The sequence below is a fragment of the Mangifera indica genome, unplaced genomic scaffold, assembly GCF_011075055.1.
Source record: "Mangifera indica cultivar Alphonso unplaced genomic scaffold, CATAS_Mindica_2.1 Un_0077, whole genome shotgun sequence".
NCBI classification, from domain to species: Eukaryota; Viridiplantae; Streptophyta; class Magnoliopsida; order Sapindales; family Anacardiaceae; genus Mangifera; species Mangifera indica.
In genome coordinates this window covers 83,483-100,689 of record NW_025401169.1, presented here as the reverse complement: position 1 = coordinate 100,689, position 17,207 = coordinate 83,483, and the positions used below count along the sequence as shown (strand labels likewise).

The window sequence follows — 17,207 nt, the reverse complement described above, 5'->3', positions numbered from 1 at the left end:
TGTTAAATAAAAAATATTTGGAAATGTAACATTCTTGGTCTAGTAACTCAGTCTATGTTAAGATATCATTTATTTTAGACATACAATCTATTATGGTTTTGTTTTTAGACTTTACAACTCAAAATGCATTATAAGAGTTTAAAGAGTTCACAGACTATTTAACCAATCAAATCTTTTCACACTTAACTGATGTGGGATACACAGATAGAATACAAATAGACCTAGTATCTCTCTTATATTTTACCAATGTAGGATTTGTCTAAAGGTATTATAAGAAAAAAATTATTTTTAATTAGTTCAAACAATAATCCAAACCAAACCAAACCATATTTTTTTCAATTTGGTTTGGTTTGAAACCAAAAATGGTTTGGTTTGGTTAGGAATTTTCTCAAACCATTTTTTTAATTTGGTTTTAAAAAGTTATTTAATCTATATCATGGACACCCTTTTTGGTCTATGAGAATGCTTCAACTTACCTGTGTAAATTAAAACAAACAAGGACTTTGTAAGAGTATTAGACACAGTTTGATCATTTGTTTGCCAAAACGGAGACTCTATCTAATACTTGAGAAGTGAGTGTTTCCTTTAATTGACACGGCTTTTGCTGGTTGATATGGAAGCCCAACATCCACCCAACCTTATGGAAGTTACTGGTTTGGCAAGGATGTTTGACAATCGATCAAGTAAGGAAACAAGTCAACATGTAGGAAGAATAACCTAAGCCATGTGCAAGACTATTACTGACCTAAATCAAGGTAGCTTTAATAGTTCAATGAACATCACAAACCCACCATTGAATACATTGGCCTTTATTGTTTGACAATTTACCTTGGTTGAGTTACAAGAATAGCACCACCAAGGTCTTTGCTTCCATTGCAACGAACACTTCACTATTCTAAACAACAGTAAAAAGTTCTTCATCAAGCTTGAGCAAGATGATGTAATAGCCTAAGACAACCCTAAAATAGATTTGACATTTATCTACACTAAAGACAGACATTAAACTTTGGAAATTTCTCTCTATGTGTTGGCCAAAGTTTCCATGTTACAAACCATGTCAGTCCAAACCAATGTTGTTGGGTTGAGTATTACCTTATTGATAGATTCCAATTCCATCTATAATTTTTTTTTTCACACAACAAACTTGCAAAAATTTTGAGACTACCCACAAAACCAATGTTGAACCTCAAAGTCATGGTGGTTAGCAACAAAAAATTACAAAGTTGAGGTATCTAGCTATAGCCCTCATGCTTTCACAGGGTTTGTGAGCCAAAGATGACATAGTATTGACTTTGAACTTAGGCCAAATATCACACAACATTGACCCATTTTCCATAATCCATACGACATTGCACATGACTAGTGCCTCCTTGTAAATACTTAATCGTGTTCCACTTATATATGACTTTTCACTATTTTGACACAAATCTAAACTACTCAAGGTATCTGTTGTTGATATAGTCAGAAACTTATTACTCATAAATTTCCTTAGTTCAATCCTTTTCTTTAGCACATAACATATATGGTATTATTGTAACCATAAAGGGGTATGATGGTTTATGCACAATCATTCACCTTTAAGACATATGCACGGACATGTATTTTCCTTAGTCACAATCGTGTACCCTATTATACCTTACAATTGTATGTCTATAACTCTGATAGTTGTGCTCCTCTTTTCATTATCGCAGTCGTGCACCCTCAATGCATATGGTCATTTACTAAACCCATCACATGCATAAGTGTGCATCACATCTAGTCACAATCGTGCATCCTTACATGCATTTCTCAACTGTGCATCCTTAATACCCTACAGTTGTTAGCTATTTCATTCACATGTACGAGTATATACCTCTTTATGCATAATTGTGCATCCTTATATAATGCTCACAACCATGCAGGTTGTGCACGACCTCTATTCACCTTCTTCACCCTATTGGGAATACAACTATGCACCACCATATGCATGATCATCTATCATCGTTTGTACTTCTCTATTTCAACTTTCCAACAAATGTCTCTATTTCCTAAAGCATGGAAAATAAATCTCTAGCCTGAGGTGTTGGCAAAATTCACAAGTGCACAAATTCACTCAAGTAATATAGTAGTGAGTTAAGTATCATTCCTATGAAGATTGTTTATTAAGTATCAAAATTGTCTTAACCCTATTATTATTTAAACTAACAAAGAATCTGAATTTCTTTTATTGAATCTAAATAAGATGAAGCTAAAATTAAATCTAAGCTAAGAAACATTAATTTATTGTCATGGAAGATTAAATAACTAAAAAATATATATAAATAAAGTCTAGAGTATTTTGATTTTGCTTGCACTAATTCTATTCAAATTATTTCATTGACAATCTCATTTTAATTATTCATATTATGGTTGAACAACCCCAATATCATTGTTTTTTTTTTTCCCAGTCAAATCAAATGTATTAATCAAAACTTACTATTTTATTTTCCAATAACAATAATAAATGTTGACTAATTCATTAAGTTTTATGGTTATTTAGTTGGATCTAAACAATTCAAGTTATATGGTTTTCACTCCAAACCATTTTCTTATGGTGTTTAAAGTCTAAATCTAATTTCAAAATTTTCTTTCCAGCACTTTTTTACAATTACAAATCAATTAAATCATGATCAAGTATTCAAAAGTATTAACATCGACATTAAACTCTTAATATGAATAAAGAAAATCAATTGAAATAATTCTATATATTTAAAATAACAAGCTATATCAAAAAACCTTAGAAAATAAGCTTAATTCATACTGAATTTAGAAATAACTATATGACAAATATAAAAGTTCATAAGTTAAAAAAGAAAAGAAGAAAAACTCTTCAATAATTCTTCACCAAGCCGTGATCGCCTTATCCAAAAGTCACCTTGAATTCACTTGGCCAACCAAATCCCCAAGATTCCTCAAATTCATCTATATATATTTGGCAAGAGTTGGACTTAAAATAGGAAACAATTATGACATTTATGTAAAAAAATAAAATTCTTCCTACTCAAGTGCATAAGAGTGCTCAAATGTTGCATTAAAGTGCTAATTTTCCTCTTCACAAACGCTACTATACTAGACTTCTAGTTTATTGGAGATAACCCTTATCTTTCAATCCTTATTTTTCTCCTCTTCATGCCTAAATTTCCCAATTTCACATTATTTTGTTTCTTTGGTTAACCTAACACAATTACAATAAAACTAAGTCAAACAAAGTAATTCCTTAAGATCAAAGCCATAATTTAGGTAAAAGGATATTCAAGCCATTCAATTATAGATTATCATATACAAAATTTTATTGCATTACCATTTGAATTCACCAATTCGTTGCAAACACGCAAATAATCCTTATCTATTTATCATCATTCAACATTCTTTATATTCATCAATCATCTAAACTACATAAGGGGCTTTCTAACATATAGTACAACATAATTGACTTAAGTTTGGAATGGTTAAGCCATACTTGTACTTTTATATATAAGCTAGTCTTCACATGGCTTGGGTGTTTCTAATGATTGAACTTCATCTTTTCCAGTGGCAAATATGTCCTCTCAAACTCTCTCTATTTTCTTCGTGAAATATTGTGAATTATAAGTGTGATTTGTCTCAATCAAAAAGTTTTGTTCCTTGTATGATTTTAATTAATAATCTCACTCATTGTCATGCATCTTCTATGCACAATTGTTCAAGTGGTTTCAATAGTCCTTATCATGTCCATTGACCTTTGGAGGCACAATTCATCTAATAATCATTTAAATACATGATCGTGCACCTTCCATGAATAGTCATACATTGTGTCCACATAGAAATTTATCCTTCTAACTTATGTATGGGTGTGCACTCCTACCATGCATTATTATACATCATATCTCACATATAAAATTAAATACTCAAAGTAAAGAATGACAGATGTCACGTGTCAAAGTTGTTAGTGTCAATTGAGTGCAACACATGGGTGCATATGAATGGCATCTCCATTGGATTAATCCACTAAGAGGACTTCATATAAATGGTAACCCTAATGTTTGTGGAACATGTCCTCTTAATGGATAGTAATGTATACGATCCATATACTTGAGATAACAGAAACATCTTATATATCCATTGGCCTAGTTTGATACAAGCTAGCCTAATATAGCCTTTTCGAAGGGCTATTAGAACAATAATGAGTGGTTTTGTTGAAAAATGTAGCAAAACTATAGTGAATTAACAAAAAATTTATTACTATTAGGTACGAGAGTATATATCTCAATGCACCATTTGATTATGACAACGAACCAAAAAATCTATGGCCATTGTGGGAATAGGTTGGTGCTCGATCCATGTTAGTGTAGTCATTGTTTAACTAACTAAACACTTATGTCAAGAATAAACTAAGGTAGATACTATTTTTGCACCTATGATTTGATGAGATGTAGATTGATGAAAGATTTTGAATACACAACAACCGTGCCATTGAAAGGTTATTTGAATTAATGTTGATTCCCGATATATTGTGTGATCATTATATCTTGTTAGAGGTCACTTATGGTTTCTGAATATAAAGATGATTAGTTTTGAATTAATCATGAATATTATTTAATGTCAATATAAGGGGAACCTATAGGTCACACACATAAAAGGTTACTTGCTACGACTTGAATTGTTGGGGTGTTAAGTGCAAAAAGTAAATCACCTTGGCTGGAGGTTTTTATTCTCTGAAATTGTGTTTGAAAATATTTTGGAATAAAATTTAAAAAATAATTAAGACCCAATTAATATTATTAAGCACAACTGATATAATTAAAAAGCTTAGGCAAATTATGCAAATACCCATAAGAGTTGGGGTGGAGTATATAGAGGGAGCATTAGAGTTATGTCATAAATTCATGTTATTTTCATAACCCTAGGAGTAAATAGAAGATTATAAGAGATGGCCACTTAAGAAAAGACATATCTTTCTCTCTCCTTACTGCCACTCTTTTTCTCTCTAGAGGAAATTTTTCTTCAGAAATTTCTTCACTAATCAAGAAATACACCTGTACCATTATCACAGGCTAACACTTATATGTTCCCTTGTCATTGTAAAGCCCCTTGTGATGAGAAGGGCCTTGTAGAGCTTACAAAGATAGCTTTTTTAATATAGGATGGATTCAAAGTGAATTTGAAAAGAATAAGCCTCCAAATGCAAGTATGAAGGTTTCTAACCTTCTCTCTTTATATATATAATTAACTCTTGACCTTGAGATCAAGTTTCTCGTGTTTTGAAATCAATTCCATTGTAATTTTATTACAATTTTGGTAAGGTCCAAGAGAAAACCTTAAAATAAGCTCATAAATTGTACCTGTTAGTCCAATTATTTGAGCTGCCACATATGATGACATATACAGTTGCTGCTAAGTCATATGTTCATTCTAGTCTTCAATGAGTGGTGGAGGCAAATTACGACTAGGATTATTTTTCCCAATGCATTCCATAGTAGTCATAGACCTGGTAATCCTTCTTCTATGAAAAGCTATTGAGATAGAAATTCACGCGTATTAGGAAAAAGAAATTGTTGGGTAAACATGAGAGCTTGTGTCGGGCACTCTCACTTTAGCTCCAAATTGTTAGTGTGGAATTGTGCACTAATGAGAAGTACACAAATTCTAGGAGACTTGAGTGCAAGAAAATAAACAAACACAATAGTCGACTAGAAAGATTAAAAGCCTACATCCACGATGTTGTTATTGCCTTGGTAAAACATGATTACAAGATTACAGAGTAAGCAGGAAATAAAAATGCAGGTAGGTTCTTTAAGACAATATCAAATTATGTTTTTCCTTTCCCATTGTTATTATGTATTCATAGTAGTTTGAGTTAGAGTTACATATGTTTAGGATAATATGATAGTTAAAAGTATGATAGACATTGTCATGGTTCTGATATAGTAGGAGAGTAGTTGTATTTTAATTATCATTTATGAATTTCATAAAAATAATTCCTTGACTATAGGAAACATCTATTTATTGCCGAATGATTGTTTTGACAATGGCGGATATGGTCATTGTTTACTATTTTGTGGCTTTTAGAAGAAAAGATGTATTGTTCAAAGCTTATTTTGTAGGTTACATGGTGGAATGATGTCTGTTTGATGCTTATTTATCATCGTTGGGAGTCTTATCCATAAATTGCCTCGAATAAGAATTTTGACCACATAACGCTATCCATTTGGTTGGTTCCCTAAATCTATTTGGGGTAAAACTTTGCCATGATAGAAGCAAAAAGTGCTCTAGATATGATTCTTCAACATTTTTCGTTTGAGCGTTGTCCTCTTACACATTATCCCTACGTTGCCTCTACTCTTTGAGGACAACATGGTGCTCCACTTGTACTTCGCCAAATCTAACTAGGTTTATCCATGATTTATATAAGTTTTAAAGAAGTTTGTAATTTCATTTTTCCGAGAAAATTCGTATTCTAATAGGAATAAGTCTGGGTAATTAAAGTGCATTCTGATCTGAGCTGTGGACATAATCATTAATAAAAACAAAATTTTCCATAAAATAATGCACATATAAAACCGAATTTCTTTTGTTTTGATTTTCGCTGGTCTAAAACTTTTGGCAAGGACGTTGCATTCAATTTGGATAGAGCAAGAAGCAAATGAAGTCAAAACAAAGTCAAGATGAGCCCCACTAAATGACTTGTAAATGAAGACCAACCAATTACGTAATTTGAATGGCCTTTGTGAGGCTGCTATTTCTAGCCACCGGATCCACAGGAAAAAAGAAAAGACAGGATCGAGCCCGATTAGATCATTAATTATGAAGGATAATGCTTTATGACAAAATTTGTATGCTTAATTAGATTATAATTAACATGAAAAGCATAGTAATCATGCATGGTAATTGTTTGATATTGGTTGAGTCTTAAAACAAGTTGGTCCTCCTTGGAACATGAAATTATTATTATTATCATTTATAACCAAGATCCCATCCAAACCCTGCCTGTATTTATTGGAAGAGTAAGCTTATAGTACAATGATCAAATTTATAATTACTGCATTAGATAAATGTCAAGATTTCACAAGCGTGATAAAGATTCGAACATAGGTCTTCACTTTAGAAATTTTAATTCTCCACCAATTTTCTGTTAACCCTTGGAGTCTAACATGAATAAAATTATGAATACAATCAAATACAAATTGAAGTGATAATTTGTAATTAAATTTTCAAAGTAAATCAAATGCTATCACATTAACTTATATGCATAAATTAGTATAATTTGTGTGTATATATAATATTACTCTTAGAAAATAGTGAGCAATTTTCTGAAATATCATTATTGGTTAAAACTTAAAATACTCCGGCCGACACTTAGGCTGCCGGACCAAAATTCACATTCCTTATCTTTTCTCAATTATGCTTGAGTTTTATGAAGATCTGATCTAGTTGTGTTTAGACAGGCTGTACTGAGCTTGGCAGTTATATCCTGTTGCTCTTGTATTTATGTTGTTCATCTCTTTTCTATGTCTGTACGTACGTTTCAATAATGCAACTTAATATTTGAAAAATGATGCAAAAAAATATTTAATTAGAAATATACATAGAAACGAAGTTGAAACATGCATCATCATGAAAACTTATACCAATTCTCGTCCATTTCAAAAAATCTACTCATCCACTCCAAGTTTAGAGGCTCCTTGTTATAGCCATCCAAGAACTCATCTCTAAATAAACTATATTTTGAATCCTCATCTTCATTAGAAGTTATTTCTTCTTCACTTGTTTTTTGTGTGCCCAGATTCACTGTCTTAGACTCTGGTTCCGTTGAAACTCTAATTTGTCTTTCATCTTGCTTTATTTTCTTGCTCAAATGAGAATTCCAATAGTTCTTTATTTCATTATCAGTCCGACCAGGTGATCTCCCCGCAATCAAAGACCACCTATACATAATTAAACACTTCAACTTTCTAAATATTATTGAATCCCACTAAAGTGTAATTAAAATTAAATGACCTTATTAATCAGTTACCTGTTTCCTAGGAGTTTATGCAGCCTGAGTATCAAGTCCTCTTCTTGGCCTGAAATATTGCCTCTCTTGATGTTTGGCCTCAGATAATTCATCCATCTTAACCTGCAACTCTTCCCACATCTATTCAGACCTGCAATGTTATGTCATCCTCATTTTAATTAAGTTTGGAAGTCAAACAAAACAAAAAAAAAATGTGCATATATGAAACCTGCTTTGGCTGCAACTGATTTCCATCTCTTTGGGCCATGGATTTCAATAACCTGTGCAAGTTTTTGGTCTTCTGCTGCTGTCCATTGGCCTCGCTACCTTTCTTTAGCAAATGTATACTGAAGTTAATATAAAGCTTTTGTTAAGTAATATTTATGACTTAGGGAGTGATGAGATGGGTCGCTTCTACCTAGCTACCTTTCTTTGCGAAGAATTTGACACCAAACTAACCATATATAAATGAGAGCGAGTCTGTGAGTTCACAGAATAAAAAATAATTGCCCAAAAATGTAAAATATTGAATAATGAGAGAATCTTGAACGTTACAACCTTATACATGGATATTAAATTAAAACTTGATTCTCGTGCTGTTGCTTATCATCAATCCGATCAAGTGAGAACAAAGGGAAAAAACAATAGGTCTTCAGCATATCCGATGACTGCGTTACTGAATCGTAACTTGTATACATATAAATAGCAACAAGCTAATTGTTTTTTTTTGGTTAAAAAATAAAATCTGCTGTGACAAATGTGATGTGTTCATAATATATCTCAGAATTGACATTTAACCGGGGAGATAATTATAAACATCTTGAGAGGTAAGTGATTAAAAACATAAAAAAATGTTAACCGACAAGAATAGAGTCAAGCTACAAGCAGATAAACAGGGGTCAAATTCATCATTATATAACGGAAGCCGTATGATGTTGGGAATAAGATTGCAGTGATTGGTTAAATCTGTCTCCGTTCAGAGATAGTCTGACAAGCACATGCTTCTCAACATTTATCTGTCAAAATTTTCAAACATGTGCTATGTCAGCAAGGTTACAGTCGTCAGAGCAAACTTAATGCCTGCATACGTCTTAATGTACCATGCCAAATTTTCATGCATGAGGGCCCGACTCAATTTAAGAGATTTGTGGGGGAAAAAAAAGGTCAAAATTAGGTCTAAACTTTATGGTAGTTAGTGATCTGTGTCCTTTGTCATCAATTTGTTGCAGCCATGCCATAAGGAAGCAGAGCCCAGTTAACCCAAAGATGGACCACTTTCTGTGTCTATATTCTCTTCCAAGTGTTAGTCAAATTAATCCTCGAATTAAGAGTTTGTAGGTTTAACATTTTGGTTAATGGAATAAATAATAGCGTTTTAATCAGGGGTTAGGTAGAGTTGGGAATTGTCCTTATAATAAGATATAAGTTTTATTGGAAGAACCCAAATCTTTGTGGATGCATATGCAGAGAAGTGTACCAAAATAGGAATGTAATTCAGTGCAAACAAATAGGAAAGCAATAGTGAGCAGGACCTTTTTTTAAGATGGCTTCGGTCTATTGTTCGAAAACCGAAGTCAGTTGTTTTATTTGTAGTAATGATTTAAAACGTAAAAATATATCTCATAACTGTTGCTAACAAATTACTTTTATCCCTCTACAATCTTTAATTTATTGGTTAAGAACTAGGATTAGATGTAAGTATGTAATTGAAAGAATTAAATATACAATACTAAATGGATAGTAAAAAATCTTGATTTGGTAGGGAGCGATTGTTATCCTATTGTGATATTAAATAAAATATAAAAAATTGAGTTTGACACATTAGATAACGTGCAAATAATTGAATCTATCAAGTCTCATGTTTCCCAGTATTCTTAAATGAAACACATTTTGAGTTGACTTACGTGTATAGAAGTGTGCATAATTCTGTTTAAATTATTAAACTAAATTGAACCGTTCAAAAATTATGGTTTATTTTAATTAATAAAATGATTTAATTTAGATAGATAAATTTTAGAAGAATGGTTTATGGTTTGAGTGGTTTTTAAATCGAACTAAACCACAAACCCTATTTTTTTAAATATATATAAGTCAAATGACTATTTCTCACAAAGGTTTGATGAAATAATAAATTCTCACTCATTAAGTTTGAAAAAAGTCATTTTCTCACAAATATGTTAAATTTATTAAAAATTTGTAAAAACTGTTATAAAATTGTTAAAAAGACAAAAAAGCCTTCAAGCTAAATAACATTTTGCCCCTAAAAGTTTATTAAATAATTTTTTGTATTTCTAATTTATATTAATTTCAATTAAAAATTAAAAAAAAAAATTTACAAATATAAATTGGATGTTAATGACGTCTAATCATATGTTTGGAGTTCTTCTATAATTTTGAAGAATTTATGGGTGTTAATATTTTTTCCAAGGGGTTTTTGAAAATTCAAAAAAAGTTTGAGGGTACTGTTAAACTTTTAGTATGTTTTTTAATAGTTTAAAAGTTAACAGTCAGAACCCCAAAGCATATAACAAATTAGGGGTTTATACTACTTTTTTTATATTTATTTTGTCATTTTCTTTGTATGTTTATTGCATCAATATTTCATATTCATTTTACATATTTATTTAATGTCTTAGATATATATAATTCAATATTATTTATTAAGTAGAAAATATTTTGAAAAAAAATAATTTTTAATAAGTTCAAACTATAATTCAAATCAAACAAAACTGTATTTTTTAGTGCGGTTTGAAATAATTTTAAACCATTTTTTTAGTTTAGTTTAAAAAAATTCTTAAACCGTACCAAACTGGACTATACACACCCTTATACATGTAATTGTATGGTTAGATGTCGCATGCAATTCATATGATTAGTTATCCCTTTGGTGTCATTTATGTGAGTTTAACCAATAAAAAGTTCTGTTGTCGCTACGTATAGTTTCATGCATCTTAATTAATAAAATGCACTAGATAATCATGATAGTATACTAGGACACAATCTAACATTTTGACATATAACAAATTATAGTCTAATCTTTCAAATATTAGTAAAGCAATCTATTGAATATTTGATCGATTGAATATACTATTTTAAAGATTCAGTATCCAATATCAATTAACAAATTATTTGTTTGATAATAATTTTTATTACTTGTTAAATATTCTTTTTGGTTTACACATTGTTACCAACTAAAATAGTCATTTTTTTAAGGTTATACTATATAAATTAAATAAACAAATGTCATCCCCTGTAACCTTTCAACAGAACCCTAATTTTTTTAAAAAACATAAAACCCTAAAATCACAAAAAGTAGAAAGTCTCCAATTTCAATATCTTTCACTTATATTAAGATATTAAAACCCAAAATCAAGGAAGAAAGCTTGTTATATCTAGGTTTCTACACATACAACTAACTTTAAATTTTGTTTATATGAAGATTGTGTATTGTTCTCTAATGGGTTCATTTCATTTTTGTAAGCATGGATTGAATTTCATAAGTATACATAAGATTGAAATGTAGTATGAGATTTAGGCATTCTAGGTTGTGACAAAATTTTACAATGTGTAATGCGAGGGGCTTTTGATATTTTATTATGTGTGATACGTAAGGTTAATTGAAATTTCACTATGTGAAACACGTAGGGGCTTTTAATATTGTACTAAGTGTGATACATAGGGTTAATTGAAATTTTACTATGCATAACACGTGAGAGGCTTACTAATGTTTTATTGTCTAATATGTGGTGACATTATTGAAATTTTACAATGTTTAATGGGTGGGAGTTTGGATATTTTATGCTTAGGGGGTTGTTTAATATTTTCAACTATAAATGGTGTAAAATTTTTGGTAAAATTATAATTTTTGACACAATTTAGTTTTTTCAATTCTTAAATAATTCATTTATGTATTATATATTTCCATTACAAGATTGATCAAAATGTCAAATGTTATTCTCTTGATTGAATATGGGCCAATGGTGGACAACAAAGGATAACACATTTAATTATACTAACAGGAAACATAAAATGGTGATAATACATCCACACATAATGTACAAGAAATTGTTTTTGTTATTGAGAAAATATCTACATATTAATTGTAGGCACAACCATATTCATATAACCATGAAATTAGAAAATGACATCAATGGAATGTCTTATGACATCTAGGGTGATTATGGCACTACTTGTATCATTGCCCTTCATGAGAAAGTGTCTAACCATTTCTTGTTTTTGTGAACGTTATCCTATGACCAAGAAATGCATTTCTAATAGTTGGTTCCAAAGCACATAGATTTGGGATTTGAGATAACTTGCACATCGAGCCAATAAATACACCTAGTAAACCATCTAATCCATTTTCAAGGGAATATTATCTTTCTTCCTTAAAAACTAATATTGAAGTTCAATAGTTGCAGAATGATTTTGAATAGGGTGATTAACCATAGGAAGATTAGCATGAAGATTGTACTAACAATTATGATATTGATGAGGATGATCTTGCAAATATATCCGATATTAAATTACTAACAACAATGGAGGATTGGCTATGTGGACAAAGAGAAAATATTTTAAGCGGTGGTGTGATACCCTTAGGTAAATCTCACATCAACAAAGCACGGGAAAGATGCTGGATCTGTCTATGTATCCCACATTGGTTAGTGGTGGAAGAATTTGACTGGTTAAATAGTCTGTGAGCTCTTTAACTGTTAAGACGTGTTTTGGGTTGCAAAGCTCAGAAGCAAACCCATGATGGACTATATGTCCAAAGTAGACAATATTTTGACAGTGGACTGGGTTATTGGACCAGGGATGTTACAAATAGTATCAGAGCAGCTCCGCGTGTCCTTTTAAACGATGGTGGGACAAACCTCAACGAGGACGCTGAGTCCAGTAAGGGGGGGTGTATATGATACCCTTAGGCGAATCTCACATCTACAAAGCACGAGAGAGATGTTGGGTTTGTCTATGTATCCCACATTGGTTAGTGCTGGGAGAATTTGACTGGTTAAATAGCCTATGAGCTCCTTAACTGTTAAGACGCGTTTTAAGTTGTAAAGCCTAGAAGCAAACCCATGAGAGACTGTGTGTCCAAAATGGACAATATTTTGACAGTGGGCCGGGTTATTGGACCAGGGATGTTACATGGTGTCTCTAATCATGGTGAGAAAATATATGATGTTTCAATCGAATAACCTATGTCTAAAGAAACAATGAATGTTAACCATAGTTTAAACGTTATAAGAGCATCTAAGCTTAATTACCTTTCATGTATCACCAACATGACTGATCAACCACTATCTACTATCATAAAGAACCAACAGTCTATGATTCAATGCATTGGCTACCTCATTTCCCTAACCATCAAAATACACCTAACATCAATAAAGTGGTGAGTTCTAAAAACGGTTTTCAATTGATAGATATTTTGAGGGATAAAGACATGTTACAAGATGCATTTAGTAGACATGCTTTAGAGACTTAGTTTCAATATAAAGTTTTCATATCAACAAGACATAGATGGGAGATTAAATGTCTTCATGAACTATATTAATGGCGTGCAAGGGCAATGATATTAAAAGGTTGTGTGTATTTTCACCTTCTATGCATGGATACTCAACACACATATCTTAGAGATCAAATCATATTGCATCATAGACAAGCATGCACTTGTGCACTAGGACAACTATTGAAAACAATATATGTCATGGTGGATCAAGCATATGGGCCAAAGAAAATCATTCCTAATTCGTACAAAAGTATAAGATTAATATATCTATACATAGGCATGGTGGACCAAAAATTAGGCACTAATTGCATTGAAAGGTATGTTTAAAGAATCATTTATTCTATTACCCAAATACTGCTACAATTTAGAGTTTTGTAACTCAAAAATTGTCACACATTGAAATGAAGGTTAAGCAACAATATAAGTATTATTTTCATGTCAAAGTTGCATTCACCCAACGATTAGTGTTGACGGTGCATTCTTAAATTTCATTTATTGTTGTCGCTAAATATGACAATAATCAAATTTATCTATTGGTTTTTAGTGGTACAAGCAATAAGGAAACTAAACCCTAGACTTGGTTCCTAAACTAAGTAAGATATTGAATTGGTCATGTACATACCTAATTGACATTGATTTTAAATCGACTCCCAAACATTATTATTGCATTCACAAATGTCTTCCCACATGCTCTCATGGTTGTTGTTGCCATCAACCAAAGGCCAACAAGTGAATCAAATACAAAAGAACAAAAGCAATAGAGGGTTTATATTGGAAAGTGGTAAAGGCTTATAGAATGTTTGATTTATGAAATGAAATGAGACAAATATGATGTGAATCTTGATGTTGCTATTTACCTCCAGACACGTGTAGCTTTGAGCAATAAGCATAATCTCAAATAAAATATTAAGACCTCTAACTACAAGTCAATCAGTGCACTAGTCGAAAACGCTCATAGGTTGCCAATAATTTCACCTTTTGAATTCATTAAGGCTACTTTACAGAGATGATTTATAAAAGACAAAACAATGCATGTAAACATATCAAACAATCTCTTTTTCTAGGTAATATTTTCAACAAATCTTTATAGGAAGAAACTCTAATTGAGAATCTTTTGGTCATTTAACTTTTCACCCTATATCTCTTTACATTTTTAATTGTCATTCCAAGGATATTAATTATTTACTGAATAATAATTAATATCTAATAAAATATAACGAAAATAATAAAATAAATAGTACCTAATAAAAAAAAACTAACATAATCATCAATCATGCAACCAACAACTAGATTATTCAACCATTAAAGCGTAAGAACTAAACTCATTGTTCATCCTCCTTGCATATTGTACTCATTCATGTTCACACAACTCTCAAGCATTATACATATACATAAATTGATAAAGGGATAATGGAATGGGTGTTCCATTATTGAGGAACTTGCATTCCAAACGATGTAATTCGAAACATGGTCATTCCTAAGCTAGAAACAAGCATTCTAGGATTTGTAACAAACCAAAATGAGACAATTCCACAAAAATATATTTGACTATCCCAAAAGCCCTTTAGCTGTTCTTTTCAAGAACAAGTTATTCCAATGGTTGTTCCAAGCATGTCTTTACCATCTGAATTAGAGGAAGTAGAATTGAAAGGAAAATAGGGCCATCTCCACACAAAACGACCAAGATGCATGAGCATTACAGGTGTTCCTGAAGGAAGATTGTTTTGTTGGGGGCTAAAGAATTTTAATAATATTAAACTTTCCAATTTCAGAGTTCCAATTTAATTGTTTCTAGGGTTTTTCTAAGGCCATCTCATGAGTTAGTGATTAATCACTTTTTTGATATCACTTCTATCAATTTGATTAAAGAGGGGTTTGATCACACACTACTTAGTACTCATAAATTTGAATGAGTCAACCAGTGCAAACATGATGATAAATTTTAATGGTTGAACCAGCCTTGTATCAATAAAAAGCAGAAGGCTGCACTTACACTTCTAGGAATATGCTCTTTCAAAGTAGATCTCTCACCAACAAGAACAAGAATTCTTACACTTCCGGAGACAGTAGTGTTTTTATTTCAAAGACTGAATAATTATAGGGGCCATATATATTCAAAATCTAAATCATTATGCTCAATCAATTTCTTCATCAAGGATTGTAGTCTAATAGGGCGTTCAGAAAGAATATATATAATTTGGTGTCAGCTCAATTTCAACTCATCACACAGCCTGTGGATTCTCCAAAATATAATATAGCATATATCCAAATCAAATTATTTCTTTACTTGATTGCTAGAATATTAACATAACTGTTCTCCATATATGATTTTAATCCTAAGAAGATGGAATGTTGCCTAAAGTTAGCATTCCTGTGAATGTTTTACTCTAACAGTGTGGAGATGACAATCAAAACAATGGCTTAACTATTTATATATAAAGTAAGTCAAGTTACTACAGTTATATGCACTAATCTGGATGTGACAAAGGAATTTAGTCTTGGAATAATTTGGATATATATGGATTAGAATATATTATAAAGTGGATATATGATCATATATTCATATCTTTTAAGAAAGAGATGATGATGAGAATCAAATTTACATGATGTAGCAGTATATGCTAATAAGTTGTATGGTTAGATTTTATTTAAAATTAGATACACATTAGACATTGAAAAAGAAGAATGTGACAAATTAGTTAAACATGCAGACCTTCTCTTATCTTCGAGTTCCATCCAGGAAACAACCTCAAATTTTTAATATTTTATAAAGCTATCCATAATAAAATCGTTTTTTTATTGTCAGAAAGAATTTCAGGTACCCTTTTATAATATAAAAACCATTAAGTGTAAATGCTTTTCCCCTGTAAAGTAAAACCAGATAAATTAGCCCCTTTTTTACCTTTCAACTGTAGTGAACTTTTCGAGGAAGTTCACTGATTCATCTCTTACAAAAATGTCATTTGTTCTTGTCAGTATCATCACAAACTACCATTATGAAGGGCTTGCATCATATTAATTAGCTGTATAATTTGTGTCAATGTGCCTGTAGTCGAAACAGCAGCCCTCAACAGTCCAAAACCATGAACACTTCTTAATAAAGGAATATGAAACCTAGAACTTCTCATACATAATAATGACTAAAGAGTACCCACAAGACAAAGAAAAATAAAAAGGAAAAGTTCTTTTGGAGTTGCTTTTCGCCAGGAAGTAGACAATCTTTGTAAAGCATCCAATAAAAATTTTTTAACAGTAGTAGGTACCGAAGAAACAAAAATCTGACACTAAAATTCACCTTAGTTGATTCAAGAGAAAGCAAGAAACATAAATTTAACTCTCCACAAATGAGACTGATTGCCCGAGTAATACGCAACGTTTTATTCATTAGGCCAAGATAGCTAAAGATTTTCTCATATAAGTCTATTGGGCCATAGAGAAAGTCAATTTTGAAATTCCCCACGTCGATTTTACTCTTGAAGAAGAAACTTAAGTTCGATGAAGTGTCGCACTTAAAGTCAAATTGTTATGGCCATTAGTCAATGCATAAATAATACAAATCCATGCATGAGCAATATTTCTTCTTTCAAACAGATGAATATATGCTTTTTAGATGTAGTCAAATTGAAATCATGCATCTTGGTGAAACATAATATGCTGCGCACGCAATAAGAGATACATCGAGCCTGCAAATTTCTTGGTTACGAC

At 31.3% G+C, this 17,207-nt stretch overlaps 1 protein-coding gene across 1 annotated transcript; it reads right to left on the bottom strand.

Moving 5' to 3' along the window:
• Positions 1 to 7,565: 7,565 nt before the first annotated feature.
• LOC123207439 (transcription factor MYB114-like) lies at positions 7,566 to 8,649 on the bottom strand. The gene is made up of 5 exons (XM_044624839.1): positions 8,575 to 8,649; positions 8,417 to 8,470; positions 8,220 to 8,313; positions 8,012 to 8,141; positions 7,566 to 7,922 (listed from the first exon to the last, which is right to left on the bottom strand). The coding sequence occupies exons 1-5, from the start codon at positions 8,647 to 8,649 to the stop codon at positions 7,610 to 7,612; spliced, it is 666 nt and encodes a 221-aa protein (XP_044480774.1). The 3' UTR covers positions 7,566 to 7,609.
• Between the last annotated feature and the right edge of the window lie 8,558 nt (positions 8,650 to 17,207).